This window comes from Melozone crissalis, unplaced genomic scaffold (genome assembly GCF_028551555.1).
Source record: "Melozone crissalis strain CALT ecotype California unplaced genomic scaffold, PUWL_Pcris_2 ptg000009l_1, whole genome shotgun sequence".
Taxonomy (NCBI): Eukaryota; Metazoa; Chordata; class Aves; order Passeriformes; family Passerellidae; genus Melozone; species Melozone crissalis.
Genome location: NW_026535787.1, coordinates 16,299,755 through 16,315,016, shown reverse-complemented (window position 1 = coordinate 16,315,016; position 15,262 = coordinate 16,299,755). Strand labels below are relative to the sequence as shown.

Sequence of the window (15,262 nt, the reverse complement as noted above, 5' to 3'; positions counted from 1 at the left end):
CGGCCGACGGGGCGGGCGGGGCGGAAGGATGGACGTGTTCCTGCAGGGAAGGCGGATTCCATTGGAGAGGGGAGGGACACCTCGGGGGCGGGGTGTTCGCAAGTGCGTGTGTGTCTGTGTATGTGTGTCTGTCTGTCTGTCTGTGCAGGGGTTGTGGGCGCACATGTGTACATGTGTGTGCACATGGGGTGTATGCGCACGTGTACACACTATTTTGTGTGCACGTGTTTGTGTGAGCATGCATGTTTGTGCAAGTGTGTGTGCGTGAGTTCACGCGTGTGTGCATGGCGTCTGTATGCAGATGTGTGCGCGTGTAGGTGCAAGTTGTGTCCCTCTGCCCACAGACACTTTGTACTCACACTGCCGCGTGTGTGCTCACGTACGTGTGTCGGTATGCCCTCATACGTGTCCCGGCTGACACGCAGGTCTCCGTTCCCCACACGTGTCCCCACGGTCACACGCGTGTCCCCAGGATCACACGCGGGATTCTCCCCGCTGTGCCCGCGCGCAGCCGCTGGGGGGCGCCCCGAGCCGCGCGCGTCCTCCCGCCGCTCCGTGTGTGTGTGCGCGCGCACTGCCCCACACTCTCCTACCCCCTCACCGCCTTCCCGCCCACCCCGTGTCAGCCCGGTGCCCCCCCCCCCCCGCCTCCCCGTATCCTCTCCCCGCCCGTGCGGCCCTTGCGCGCCGCCGCCCCCGGCCCCGGGGCCGCGCCGCTCAGGGGCGGGCGGAGGCGGCGGCGGCGGCAGCGTCCGCACCGGAACCGGGACGGGCCGAGCCCTGCCGAGCGGCTCCGAGCGTGTCCGAGCGGCTCCGAGCGGTTCCGAGAGGCTCCGAGCAGTTCCGAACCTGCCCGAGCGGTTCCGAGCGGCCCCGAACCGGCCGGCGTGGCGTCCGCCCGGGCCGATCCGAGCGGTTCCGAGTGTTTCCGAGCGTGCTCGAGCGTTTCGAGCGGTTCCGAGCGGGCCCGAGCAGGGCCGCACCGGGCCCCGCGCCCGCCCCGCCGCCGCTCCCTCCACCATCCAGCCAGTAATTTTCCAAGCCCAGCCGGCGCTTCTCGGCTGAGCCCGCAGGATCGGCGGGGCCATGGGAGACAAAGGCACCCGGTGAGTGAGGACCGGGACAGAGCGGAGCATCCCGGGGGGCATGCCCGGCAGCGGCGGGGGAGGGGTGGGACAGGCGCTGCCCGTGCCCTGCGCTGGAGCTGGTGGTCCCCTGAGGTGGCCCCGCTGCTGGGATATGGCGCTCCCCCAGCGGTAGTGAGCACCCGGAGAGCGGGGGCGTCGCTGCTCCCTCCCCATCAGATTTGGAGCCTGCATGGATTTGGGAATGGGGGAGGCTGTTGTCATCGCGGTGACGCCGGGGGACCCAGGCCCTGATGTCACTCCCGGCATGCGGCACAGCTGGGGGTGTCAGGGAGCACGTGCCAGCCCGGGAACACCGGGACGCGAGGGCCTGCGACGCCTTCATCCCATGGGAATGCTGCCATGGGGATGCTGTCTTTTAGGGGCCCCTTTGCAGAGGTGGATGGGGACCCCCACTGTGCCCCCCAGGGCTCCAGGTGCAGATGGTGGCAGGACCTGCTGCACATCCTGCAGGGAACTGTTGGGATTTGGGGGAGAGCTGCAGGACCCGTGGGGCTGCACATCCTGCAGGGATCTGTTGGGATTTGGGGGAGAGCCTGATGACCCCTTCGTCCCGTGAGAATGCTGCCATGGGGATGCTGTCTTTTAGGGACCCCTGTGCAGAGGTGGATGGGGACCCCCCCTGTGCCCCCCAGGGCTTCAGGTGCAGATGGTGGCAGGACCTGCTGCACATCCTGCAGGGAACTGTTGGGATTTGAGGGGAGCTGCAGGATCTGTGAGGTTACACATCCTGCAGGGAACTGTTGGGATTTGAGGGAGAGCCTTTGCTCTCTGCCATGACCCCTGCCAGCCCTTGCAGGGAGGCCTGGGGGTGTGACATCCGCTCACAGGTGTGACATCCTGTGACATCCGCTTGTCGGCTGGCACTGGCAGAGTGGTCAAGGTGTTGACAGTCCCATTCCTCGCCCCAATCCCTTTCTGCCCCCTTAGCCATTAATCATGGAGGATCAGGGATTTCAGAGTGCTCCTGCTCACCCCTGACCACCATGGCCCTCCCTTTGCTCATCCCCATGTCCCCTGGCAGCAGGATCAGGGGCTTTGGTGCAGCCTCTGCTCCCCCATCCCACCATGGCCACGGCATGAGAGAAGGGTGAGGGGGTCTGGCCTGCCTGGGCAGAACCTTCCAGAAGCATTGCAGTGTTTGGGAGTGGCAGGATGGGAGCTATGGGTGCCTGTTGAACTCATCCAGCATTCTGGGAAGTGGCTGTTGCTGCTGCCGGCCTGCTGCTGGGTGTTGGTGCCCCAGCCATGGCTGACAGCATCCGCTTCCTCCTTGCTCAGTATCCTGAATTCTTGAGAATTTCTATTGCGCTCCTGGGGCCGGCGGGCAGCCCCACAGATCAGGGGGCTGGAGCAGCCACTGGATCCCCCCAATGTCTGGGTGCACACCCCAGGATGCAGCTAGTTTGGCCTGCAGGGTTTTTCAGGTGCCAGGGGGAGCTTGGTGAGCAGCATTCCCATCAGCAGGCGTGCCGGCAGGAGAGGCATGAGCTGATCTTCTCCCTGCCTACGCAGCGGGTACCGTGGGAGCTGGGGGAGGGTGAGGGGGGAAGAATTAGGCTGACAAATCCCTCTTCCTCTCCAGTTCGGATCTCCAAACCCAAATCCACTGGGTTTGATCAGGAGGTTCAGCTTGGGAGCTGATTTACTCTCTGATTTCCCCAAAAGCCCATTTTGGCTGATTCCTGCTGTGGCAACCCACTTTTCTCAGGAGTCACCAGTGGGAAGAGCTGGAGGATACAGCTGAATTGGTGGCTGTTGGCATCATTGATCACCTTTCCGTGCTTCTCCCACTCAGCACCCAGCCAGGGCAGCTGCAGCCCCACACAGGATGCCCAGCTACTGGAATTCCTGGCTGCTGGGATTCCTAGCCTGTGGCTTGAGGGTGGCTTCCTGGTGGCTGGGAAGTGCTGCAGTGCTTCTGGCACACCAGAGCCCACCTTGGCTGGCATTGAGCACCCCTGGCACCGTTCCTCTGGCCCAGCAGTACCATCCAGCCCCCTGCAGCATTCCACTACAGCGCCTTGCTGCTAGGGGGGCGACCCTCACCTACCGCCAGACCTGCTGCTGGTAGGTGAGGCGGAGATCCCCTCTACCACCCCATTCATCCCCCTAGGTGAAGCCATAGGGTGTGGGAGCAGGACAGGGATCTCCACTGGGAAGAGACAGAGCCCTAGAAGGTGGCCCAGGACTCCTGCTTCCTGGATGTTGTTTGGAGAGCAAACTCTGGTAATAACAGCAGGGTCCAGACACATCCCGGATCCCAGAGCTGAGGCGTTTCCTTGCCAAGGAAGTTGGTGGAGCTCTGAGCCAGCTGGGGGATGCTGTTGCTGACCCTGAGAGGGGATAGACAGATGAATGCAGCAGGGATGCAAAATGCAGCACTGGGCCTGTGGCATGCTCTTGCTTTGGGATTGGCTGGCATGGTTCTCCAGGCTTGTCCAGGCACAGCTGGCATGGAGCTTCTGGCCGCCACCACGGGGTTGTGCCGGTGTGTGTGATGTGGTTGCTGGTGGTTCCATTATCCCTGGAGGTCCCTTCTAACGTGGCCCTAGCTAATTAGATCTGCCAGCCAACCTTGTTAGCATGAGGGCTGGCAAAACCCCTGAATTCTCTGCCCGGGGTTCAAAGGCAATCAATGGTGTTGCCATCAGATCCTGTTCCGATGCCTAAGGGAATTAAATCCTCATAAATCTTCCAATCAAGATCCAACAGACCCCACTAATAATAGCCCTGGCTGGGTGCCTAACAAGCTCATTAAGGGATGGGATCCATGGCAGGGAGAGGGCAGGCGGGATGGGATGTGGCTGTGTGGCAGCGTGACAGGCTCAGGGGGCACGGGCACTGCCAGCCCAGGGCATGAGGCCCCAAGGCTCTGATGGGCAGCAGCAGAGGCCACTTCCTGCCTCGTGTCTCCAGGATTTCGACACCAGGAAGGGCTGGAGGGGGAGGGAAGGCTTCACACTTCCTCCTTTCCTCCCTCTAGATCCGGAGGCGGGTGAGGGTCACCCCGCTGGCAGCAACAGGCCAGCGTGTCCCCATGTGCCCCTTCCCTTCTGTCACCGGTGCTGCAGGGGAGGTGTGAGCTCCTGCAGCCGTGCTGTGGGGCCAGGCAGGGCTGCTGCACCCACAGGATGAGGGCACAGCACACTCATGTACCCACCGTGGGGAGCCAGCCTGGGCTCCTGCATGCACAGGGTGCAGCTGTGCAGCTCTTGCATTCTGTGGAGCTTCTGCACCCATAACCTGGGGCTTCTGCACCTGCAGTGTGTGTGTGGCTCAGCAAGGCTCAGGCTCCATGGGGCCTGTTCCAGTGTGGTGCCAGCACGAGTATGTGCCAGGCAGGGTGGTGAGGAATGGCTTCCTGCAGCACCTGCCTTCAGTCTCACTCGCACTGGCTTCATTAGCAGCTCTGTTAGTGCCTTCAGGGCTGGCTGGGAGCACCACCCGTGTCTCAGGGCTGGCAGTGGCACCCACTGAGCCTCCAGCCTTCCCAGCGCACCTCAGGTTGTGATCCAGCATGCTGGACCCTCTTTGGGGCTTCTCTTGGGAGCTGGACTGTGGGGTGTGGGGTGACAGGCTGTCAGGGGATGCTCCTTATCCTGCTCTGAAGTAATGCCTCATTAATTACCCATGAGAATCCTGCTGTTAGTTGCTCTGGGCTCTCAGGAGGATGCATTCATTGCCCCTCCATCCGTGACTATGGAGACTGATCCCCCCATGGCGTTCAAATCCCAGAAACTGTGGGGTGCTGATGCCCTTCCATGGCAAGTTGAGGCCTTTATCTCCCCAAGTTACTTAATTGGAGCAGCTTAAATTCCCATTAAATTCCCATTAATTCCACCTTTCTTTGCACCAGCACAGGATCACACCTTCATCAGCAAACCCTCATGACAAACATCCTACTGTGGAAGTGCTTTCCCATTTTGGCTGGGAAGAGTCAATCCCCCAACCCCCACAGGGAAAAGCCATCCAGGAAGGGCCAGCAGGATGTTCCTGATGTTCCCAGTGGCTTGGGACAGCCAGAAGGATGGCCCCAATATTTTATGTGTGTGGCAGAGGGTTCCTGTGGCTTATCTAGGGACAAGGGAATGAGGGCCCCCAGCCCCCACACTCCCTTATCCAGACCAGATCCTGCTTCCTGGGCAGAGCCTGGCCAGGCTGTGCTCGTCCCCGTGGCTCTCAAGAGAGAGGGATGTGGAGGCTTGGGCGTGCAGGAGCGCACAGATAGGACACAGGGAGGTGGGGACAGAGCATTTCAGGGCTATGGGAGTGAGGGGGGTGCCCACACATCTCCTGATGCACCCTCCCCCATCGCTGGGGTGGTGGTCACCCCCAGGCTGCAACCCAGCAGCTGCTGCCTCCCCTGGCTGCCCCTGGCTTGGTGTGGGCAGCTGCAGGCACTGGGGTGGCTGAGGGTTCATCATCCACTAGCAACCTTTGACATTTTGGCAGAGCCGAGCAGCTGCCCTGGGAAATTGGTTTTTTTCCAGCCTAAAACCACTACTAATCTTCCCGGATGGTTTTAATGGAATTTAAAGGCGAGGAAGGATTATCTGAGGAGAACCCATTATGGGTGGCTTTGTGCCAGGGCAGGCTCCAAAATATCTGGCAGCACCAGGCACCCTACCTGCCTCTGCCCACTTCCTGCCTGCAGCAGGCAGGCTGGGAATGCTCTGGCATTCCCCAGCAGTGGCATGTTGGATCCACATCCTTTCTCCCATATCTCTGTGGGGTGTTCCAGAAGGATTTTGGGAGTTGAGAGGGGTGTCTGGGGGCTAGTTCCATGGTTTGGAATGGGAATAAAAAGCACTGGGGACAGGAGCACCCAGACTTTTCTCCAGTGGCTTTGGGATGCATCCATGTGAGGTAATGGTGAGGTGGGTTCATCCCATGGGATGCTCCCATCCTGTGCATGCCTTGACCCCATGGTCCCACACGCTGTCCCCAGGGCCAGGTGGGTGCTGGGGTGCTGCTGCCTTTCACAGTGGTCTCTGGGCGCCATCCTCAGGTGGAGGGGTGGGCTGGGGTCCTGATGCCTCCGTTATCCAAAGCTGGGTCCTGGCAGTGGGTGCTGAGGGTTGGATGCACCTGGCACCATGGGGCTGTGCCAGTGGATGCTTCTTCCCCCAGGGACCCTTCCTGAAGGGGAGAGCTGGACAGCTCCATGGGCAGGGAGCCAGGAGCAGAGGAGGGTTCAGGAGTGGGGGGTACCCCTCGCTCCAGCACTCACCCCCCTTTGCTGTTTTGCAGGGTGTTTAAGAAAGCCAGTCCTAACGGGAAGGTAAGGGGGACATGGTGGGGGGAACCATGGGGTCACAAACATGGCTGGGAGTGGGGGATGGACATGTCCCTGAACCCTGTCTGCCTCAGCATCCTGCCAGGGTGGCAGGAAGGGAAACTGAGGCACAGTGGGGCTGGTGGGTAGCTTTCCCAAGGTCAGGGGTCCAGCAGACAGGTTTTGGAGTGCTGGGGTGCAGGTGACTCTGCCTGTGGGGGTTTTGGGTCAGGCAGCAGGAGCTGATGCAGAAAACCTTCAGCCTGGCAGCTGCCTGCCCTGTGCCTCAGTTTTCCCATCAGGAGAAAAGTGAGAGGGTGACACTGGGGGGCTCATCCCTGCCTGACAGTGGAGTACAAACCCCTGGGGTGCCACCCAAGAGTCCCCAAATGCAAAGTGTCTCCTGTTCTGGGGACATCTGGTTCCAGGCTTTCACTGGAATGGGGAGGGATTGGCTTTTGGCTACCACAGGGACAGGATGACACTGGGGATGATGAGAGCTATAGACCCCAGTGGGTGGCGACAACATGGGGGGCCGTGGGGGGTCTGCTCTGTGCACCCTGACACCCTGTTCTCCCCTGCAGCTCACTGTCTACCTTGGGAAGAGGGATTTTGTGGACCACATCGACGTGGTGGACCCCGTGGGTATGTGGTGGCAGGAAGGGGACCTCAGTTGTAGGGAAATGCATGCCAGGCTGGGCTGGGCTGTCTGGGAAGGATTTTGGGGAGCAGAAAACAGCTGATTTGGGATAATGTTCATGTCCTGCTGTGGCTTTGCAGATGTCCTGGGTGTGGTAGGTGCAGACTGTCCCTGCTAGCAGTGTGTTGCCCCCAGGCCCTAGCTGGCAGCTTGGAGGTGATGATTTGCTGCGTAAAGAGGGAGCATGGCCCCCCTTAACTGTGCTGGTGTCCCCCCAAACCCTGCCTGTACATTCCTATCTAACCCTACCAGCATGTCCTCTGACCCTGCCATCGTGTCCCCTAACCCTGCCAGTGTGTCCCCCCTGTCCCCATGGCACATTTCTGACCTGGCTGTTCCATTGCAGATGGAGTAGTGCTGGTGGATCCTGAATACCTGAAGGAGAGAAAAGGTAATGTCTACCCCTGGGGCCACAGAAGTGGCACTGCCACAGGGTGATGCCAGCATCCCCATGCGATCCTACCCAGGCATTGGCATCTCTGGGCTCTGTGGTGACAATTTCTAGCCCCTGTCCCCACGACAGATTCCCTGTGCTGTGGAGAATAGGGGTGCTGTGGTGGGCATCCGAAGGCACAGCTGGCTGCTGAATCCTCATCTTCTCAACATGGCCTGTCCTCAAGCCACCACTGCTTCCCAGTGCTGGTGGCACTGGCATGAGCCAGGACACCGCCTTGCCTTGGTGCCCCCATGCCATGATGGTCCCTCCATGACCCACACCCAGCTACCAACGTCCCCTTGTCACCCTCTCCAGTGTTTGTGACGTTGACCTGCGCCTTCCGCTATGGCCGTGAGGACCTGGATGTGCTGGGGCTGACCTTCCGCAAGGACCTGTTCGTGGCCAACTCCCAGGCCTTCCCCCCGGTCCCCGAGGACAAGAAGCCCCTGACCCGGCTGCAGGAGCGGCTCATCAAGAAGCTGGGCGAGCACGCCTACCCCTTCACCTTCGAGGTACGGTGCTCTGGGCTGCTTGAAGGGACAGTGAACCCTTTGGTGGGGACTGCAGGGTCCCATCTGGCCCTGTGGGGTCGTGCTTGGGGTTTATCTGTGATCAAGACACGGTTTTTGGTGGTGGATCTTCAAACTTGTGAGCAGAAAGTAGCCAGCAGTAGGGAAACTGCCAGTCTGTGTCAGCACCAGGGGGTCCATGGTAACACTGGGAATCCATGCCAGCACTGGACAGCTCTGGCAGGGAATGGGGTGGGGGTAGGTCCCCTGCTCCTCTGATTTCCCCAGCAAAGCTTTGGCAATGCTGGCCACTGTGGGATGTGAGCTGCTGGCATCTTCCCATTGTCATAACCGTGTAATGAGACTGATGCTGGAAAATAAAACAGCTCAAGGCACGTTCCACAGCAGCCCCGTCCTGTTCGTAATTTGTACATAGCCCCCGTCTGGCGACAGCCACCCCCTCTGGAGCTCTGTGACATTTTACAGTGCTCAATCCTATGGCCTCAAAAATGTCCCTGATGCCCTGATTTCTCAAAATCCCCAATTAATTAAAACCCTCTAAAATAATGTACTTTTGTAGCACTTCGGGATTTGGGAAATGCAATAGTAAAATGAGGAAATCCTTCCCATATTTCCCTCTTTCCATTGTGGATAGGATAGGGAAGTACTGGTAGCCCCCCAAAAAGCTCCTCACCCCCCTTTCCCTTCCAGATCCCCCCCAACCTGCCTTGCTCCGTCACACTGCAGCCAGGCCCAGAGGACACGGGGAAGGTAAGGTCCCCCATGTTCCCATGCCACGAGGCTGTGGTGAGTGGCCACTGCTGGGGTCACCTCTTTGGGGAGTGCAAAAGGGTTTCTCTGCCTCCTTCTCCCCCATTCCTGGTTTTCAGGCCTGTGGAGTGGACTATGAGGTTAAAGCTTTCTGTGCTGAGAATCTGGAGGAGAAGATCCACAAGAGGTAAGCAGAGGGGATCCATCCAGCCTGGGTGGGAGCAGCATCCTCCTGGTACTGGCAGCAGGAAAGGGGCACCGCAATTTGTTATCCACCTTGGGTGAGATGTTTTCCAGAATAGGATAGAGTTGTTATCCAGGACGGGGCTTGGATGGGGATATTTTCCACAATGGGGCTGGGATGGAGGTGTTCTCCAGGATAGGGATGGGTCAGAGAACATCTTGGGGCTGGGATATCCACCACTGTGCAAGGAGCCCAACACCTGCTGTGGACAACCTGGTCCAGCCATAGGGCTTTCCTCTTGTAGCTCTGGTGGGCATCCAGACAAGACCTTCCATGGCATCTTTCTGACCCAGCAGGCCAGAAGAGAAGAGGGATTTGACCCAGAATAGGCCAAGAAAGAGGGTAGCCTGTGGGCAGCCTGAGTTCTCTTGTCTTCCCCCAGGAATTCTGTGCGCCTGGTGATCCGTAAGGTCCAGTATGCACCGGAGAGACCCGGTCCCCAGCCCATGGCAGAGACCACCCGGCAGTTCCTCATGTCAGACAAGCCCCTGCACCTTGAGGCATCCCTGGACAAGGAGGTGGGCAGGGACTGGGCCGTGTACACTGGTGGGGTGACCCTGGGGACCTCACCATCCTCTCTGTTCTGCTGCCCTACAGATATACTACCATGGGGAGCCCATCAGTGTCAACGTGCACGTCACCAACAACACCAACAAGACCGTGAAGAAAATCAAGATCTCAGGTGAAGAGTAGGGCCCCACCCTGCTGGTGTTCCTGTTCCTATCCCTGTGGGGGCCTACCCTGATCCCCATCTCACTGTGTCTCTCCCCAGTGCGTCAGTATGCTGACATCTGCCTCTTCAACACTGCCCAGTACAAGTGCCCAGTGGCTGTGGAGGATGCTGAGTGAGTATTGGCTCCTTGGAGCCCTGGAGACCTCTGGGGGGTCTTGGAAGAGCATTGGAGGTCTCCTGCCCCAGTGCAGCCCCACTGGGATGTTGCACTTGGAAAGCAGGAACCAGTGGGAGGAACAGGGAGATTCTTTTTTCTGATAGCATCTTGGGGACGTCACCCTCTGCGTCCTCCAGGAAAGAGATGTTTATCAGTCTGTGGCAGGGATGGGAATATGTGGAGTTCACCAGGCTGAGATGGAGATATCTGGGGTGGCCTGTGGGGCTGTGGGTGGCTGGTGTTCTGGCTGACCTTGGAAATTATCTCCAGTGATATGGTGGCCCCGAGCTCGACGTTCTGCAAAGTCTACACCCTGACCCCCTTCCTTGCCAACAACCGGGAGAAGCGGGGGCTGGCACTGGATGGGAAGCTCAAGCACGAGGACACCAACCTGGCCTCCAGCACACTGTGAGCCCCTCTACCCCCCAGGGCTCCTGCCTCCCCTGCAGCGTGGGGGCAGGACCTGGCCCTGGGGAGCATCCAGCCCCTGCTCCAGGGGTGATGCTTGGGGTGGAGGAGATCCCACAAGGGGACCTCCAGGAGGACAGGGGGCTGGTCCCCATGGATGTTGCCTCACTTATGCCCACCTGCTCCTTCCTCCAGATTAAGAGATGGAGCCAACAAGGAGATCCTGGGCATCATTGTCTCCTACAAGGTGAAGGTGAAGCTGGTAGTGTCACGAGGAGGGTGAGTGTTGGACACCCCCCCACCGTGCTGCACCTCCTCTCTAACCTTGGGACTGGTCTGTGCTGCAGGTGGGGCCCCATCGTCCTTAAAGCTCCCCTGGGACTAAGCAGCATGGGTGGGACAAAAGGTGTGTGGGGGTTGTGTGTCCTTGGGAGGGGACAGTGACTAACGTGTTGTATCCTTTGACTCATGCCAGCCTGCTGGGAGACCTCGCCTCCAGGTAACACCGCACTCCCCCCAGCGCCCCCTGATCCTCACTGCACCCCCTCAGCCCCTCAGGGTGCTACCTGATCCCATGCCTGTCCTGGGAATTCCACTGTGTTGGGGATGCTGTCTCACCTAGAGCAAAAAGCCTGGCAGAGGTGGGGCTGGGGTGATGTGGCTGGGAATGCTGGCAGGGTTTGAATTCTGCATCATCCTACTTGTACTGGAGTGAGAGGCCTGTGGGTGCTGCTGGGGAGTGAGCAGGGCACAGAGGTGGCTCCGTAGGGCTGAGCATCTCTGGATGTGGGGAGGCAAATCTCTGGGGCTTCCTAGGTCTTCATCCTCACATCACTTCCCTCCCACAGGGAGGTCCCTACAGGGACCGTGGGACTACTCATCCTCTTTTGGGACACTTCTGTCTGAGCTCTGTCCTATGTGCCCCTGGGTGTGGCTGTGCTTAGGCTGTCGTGCCCTGATGCCACCATGGCCACTGAGCACTGGGAAAACTTGGTGCACCTCCTGCCATTCCCATGGCACTGCTGGTTGCAGCCTAAGCTCAAGGAATTTTGGATACCCCCCAACAGCTGCTAAAGACAGATTTTTGTCATGCAGCTCTCCCTCGTGATGCCCCTCTGCTTCCCAGGGGGCCTGTGCTGATCCCCCACCTTGGTGTCCATGCTCAGCCAAGAGGCATGAGAGCTGCTGAGCAGCTCCATGGAGATTGACACAGGGGTTTGCCCAGCTTTGTGGTCTCTATAGCAGCTCTAATGGGGGTGCTGTTCTGCTCCCCCTCTGCAAATTTGCCTTGCTCTACGTGTAAAGTGCAGGCAGGCCTGTGCTTTACCCTGGTGTCTCTTCCAGCGACGTTGCAGTGGAGCTGCCCTTCACGCTGATGCATCCCAAACCCAGGGAGGAGCCAGTACACCGGGACAGTGAGTGTCTGTCCCTGAGTGACAGGGGCAGCATCCCTGGGGGTGGGTGGGGCAGAGGGAGCCAGTGAGGCTGCATGGAGGGAGACTCTTGGCTCCTGTTGGCCCTGTTCATAGGGCCTCAGCATTAAATGAGGGTGCTCCCATCACCCCAGTGTAGCCAAACTCCAGGGGGGGTTGCATCCACACACTGGAAGTGGTGATGACTCCAGGGGAATATCAGCCACCCCAGTGGGATGGCAATGATGGCGGCGGGGGGGGGGGGTCTCGCCCACCCTGGTAGGAGGGCAGAGATGATCCTGGGGAAGGTGTCACCCACCTCGGTGGGATGGCACTCACCACCCTGTGACTAATCCTGTGTCATCCCTTTGTTCAGTTCCAGAGAATGAAGCGCCCATAGATACAAATCTGATAGAGCTTGATACAAAGTAAGAGACTAAAATACACCCCTCCCCCAATTCCCACATGTCCTGTGGGAATGTGAAACATGGCGGTTGCATGGCACCCCCCCAATTCTCTAACACCTGCTGTGCCATGGGATTGGCACGTGTGATTAACCCCACGCATGTCACCTGTAATGCATGACGCGTGCTGTTCCCCTCTCTCTTCTCTCCTCCTTCGCCCTTCCCTGCATGGCTTTCCAAAAAACAGGAGAAACTGCAGTAAGAGGCCGCCGGGATCGTGTTGGGGTGCGGGAGGTTGTTGCCACAGCGTTCCAAGGGCTGGTGATATGTTTGGGAGGTTTTAAAGTACTTAACCCACCCAGCTACTTCCTGCCGGTCTGTGGTTCCCCTGCAGTGGGACAAATGCCCACGGCCCTGGTAAAGCTGCACCTGCTGGAGAGCTTGGGGTCTCTTTTTGGGGTGCATTGGGCAAGTATTTAATAAGGCTTTGAAAACCAAGGCTGTTTGCTAGGGATGGGGAGTTTTGGGGCCCCCTGAGCTGCTGTAACATGGTGGCGGTGCAGGTTGAGCTCACTGGGCAAGCTGGGACAGCTTTGTGGGAGAGGAGGTGTTTCATCTTGCACCCCACCTAAACCCACTTCCCTTGTGTCCCCACTAGCGATGATGACATTGTGTTTGAAGACTTCGCCCGCCAGCGACTGAAAGGCATGAAGGATGACAAGGAGGATGAGGAGGAGCGGACAAATTCCCCACAGCTCAACGACAGATAAGCGAGCCCCCCCAGCTCGCCACCCTGCCCCAGGGACACCCCTACATTAGGCTGCTTCTCTTTTCTATAATTAATTAATTTTGTTTTCTACCTGTACTGGGAGCCTACCAATTGCCCGATGGCCACAGGACCTATAACCGTCTAGCTGTGCCATGTTGTCTCTTCATCCAGCTGCCAGAGCTGCTGTTTCCTGTGCAGGGCACGGCCAGGGAGGTGCTGGAGGCACTGGGGCTCACTATAACTCCGTCCCTGTCCAGCCTCCTGCCACTCACTAGAGCCCTTTACTATGAGATGCCCCTTTTATGAGTTTTATATAAGCCCAGTCTCAACAGCAGTTTGCTACAGGGAGGGAGGGTGCAGCAGAATTGGGGGGGGGTGTTTTTTTTAGGCAGCCTTCTCATGGGAAAAGGCACCTGTGCACTTTGGTGTCCCTTCCTTTCACCCATGGCCAATCCCCCTCTGTCCGGCCCTGCTGCATGTGTTCCCTCCCTGGGATGCACGAGCCTGGCTTTGACTTTGGCCCCTGCCCCAGCTGCTCCAAACAAAGGGGGTGGGCAGCACCTGCCCTTTTCTTCCCCCAAGTCCCCCCAAAGTGGCCAACCCCAGGGGTCCTCCAACCCCAGCTGCATCTGTTTTCACACCAGTATAATCTCCCTGCAGGAAACCAGTTCAGAGCTGGGAGCTGATGCCATGTTAAGGCAGCAGAGGGGACCCTGTGGGTCTGTGCCATCTGCCACACACTGCTTGCTCTGGAGAGGCCTCAAATGCCTCTTCACAGCCATGGCAGTGTTGTGGCAGATCAGCCTTGTCCCCCAGCGGGATGTTGCCAGGGATACTTTTGTCCTGCCAAGCTGCAAAGCCCCCCTGGTTGATGTTTCGCTCTGCCTGCATGGGATCCAGCACCTGTTTGGGGGTAGGGGAGAATCAGGGCTTTTGCCACCCTAATCAGTGTTTTAACAGATGCTTGTACCTCCCAGATTGGTGGTGCTTGGACCTCCTCTCCCCTCCAAGGGTCTCTGGTCCCCCACCATTCACTGAGAGGCCATTCCCACTATTTATTGTGCTGTTGCAGTCAGCGTTGTTATCTGAGAGCATTTTGTAGGGATAGCTCCATCCCCCCCACCCTGTTTGTGGGGTGCTGAGCTGAGCCCACCCCTCTCCCCCCGTAATTTTTGGGTAAAGCTGATGGGCAGCGTGGTACTTCTTTTTGTAAAGTGGTTCCTTTGTACTGATCATTGATACCTGCTGCTTTGGTTTCTCCACCCTGTCTGTGATGTTTCTGTGTTCTGTCAAATAAATTATTCTAGTTTATTAAACTCAGAAAAAAAAATAGAAAAAAAGAAGAAACAGTAAAACACAGTCCCAATGCCTGGACACTTTTCTTGGCTAAGGATGGGGGAACTGGCACAGGCAGCAAGTCACAGAACCATAGAATGGTTTAAGTTGGGAGGGACCTTGAAGCTTATCCAGTTCCATCCTCCCTGCCATGGGCAGGGACACCTTCCAGTAGAGCAGGTTGCTGAAAGATCCAGTGAACCTAGCCATGAATACTTCTAGAGATGGGGCAGCTTCTCTGGGCAACCTGTGCCAGGGCCTCACCATCCTCATTTTTTCCCTCCTGCACAAGGATCAGGGAGCAGCAGCTACCTGCCCTGCTCATGCCACTCCATGCCACTGATGACAGCCTCCCTGGTGTGCATGCAGAGGAGCCAAGGAGGAGAAGAAGGATTCTGTATCCCACAGCAGGGACTGGGCATTATTTTGGAAGTGAAATGCATGGTCACGCAGTACTTGATGAGCACAGGGCACTAACAACCTGCTTGTTAAACAAGCCATGTCCAGTCTGTGTCCTGCTGAGGAACTGCTCAGAGCTGATTGTTTTAATGATCACACAATCATGGAGGTTGGAAAAACCCTCTAGGATCATAGAGTCCAGTGGTTCCCAGCCCTGCCAAGGCTGGGACCATATCTCCACAGACCACATAAAACCACTGACCACGTAAACCATATCTCCAGGAGCCACATCCAAACATGTGTTAATGGTGCAGGGAGCTTCTCATCCCCTTTGAGAGCAGCAGGAGCCAGTACTGGGGAATGAGCCAAGTGACACCTCCATTTCTGGACCTGAATTTGGAGAGTCCCTCATGGAAGGGCTGTGGTTTGTCCCCTCACAGCCAAGGAAGGAGAAACCCCGCCTCAAGTTGTGCCAGAGGAGGTTTAGATTGGATATTAGGGAAAATTCCTTCCCTGAAAGGATTGTTCAGCCTTGGGACAGGCTGCCCAGGGCAGTGGTGGA

General features: G+C 58.2%; 1 protein-coding gene across 1 annotated transcript; it reads left to right on the top strand.

Annotated features, from left to right (window-relative positions):
• Nucleotides 1–845: 845 nt before the first annotated feature.
• Nucleotides 846–14,325, top strand: ARRB1 (arrestin beta 1). Its single transcript, XM_054270329.1, has 16 exons — nt 846–1,106; nt 6,399–6,429; nt 7,008–7,068; nt 7,470–7,514; nt 7,875–8,071; nt 8,780–8,839; nt 8,959–9,026; nt 9,466–9,601; nt 9,681–9,765; nt 9,856–9,928; nt 10,244–10,381; nt 10,577–10,660; nt 10,857–10,880; nt 11,726–11,796; nt 12,170–12,221; nt 12,856–14,325. Exons 1-16 carry the CDS (start codon nt 1,087–1,089, stop codon nt 12,965–12,967), a joined length of 1,257 nt encoding a protein of 418 aa, XP_054126304.1. The 5' UTR covers nt 846–1,086; the 3' UTR covers nt 12,968–14,325.
• The last annotated feature ends 937 nt before the right edge of the window (nt 14,326–15,262 follow it).

Excerpts from the sequence above, each read along its gene's own strand:
- ARRB1 (XM_054270329.1), top strand. The coding sequence starts at position 1,087 with ATGGGAGACAAAGGCACCCG. Across the intron at positions 10,661-10,856 it reads CTGGTAGTGTCACGAGGAGG|CCTGCTGGGAGACCTCGCCT; the intron begins GTGAGTGTTGGA and ends GACTCATGCCAG. Across the intron at positions 10,881-11,725 it reads CTGGGAGACCTCGCCTCCAG|CGACGTTGCAGTGGAGCTGC; the intron begins GTAACACCGCAC and ends TGTCTCTTCCAG.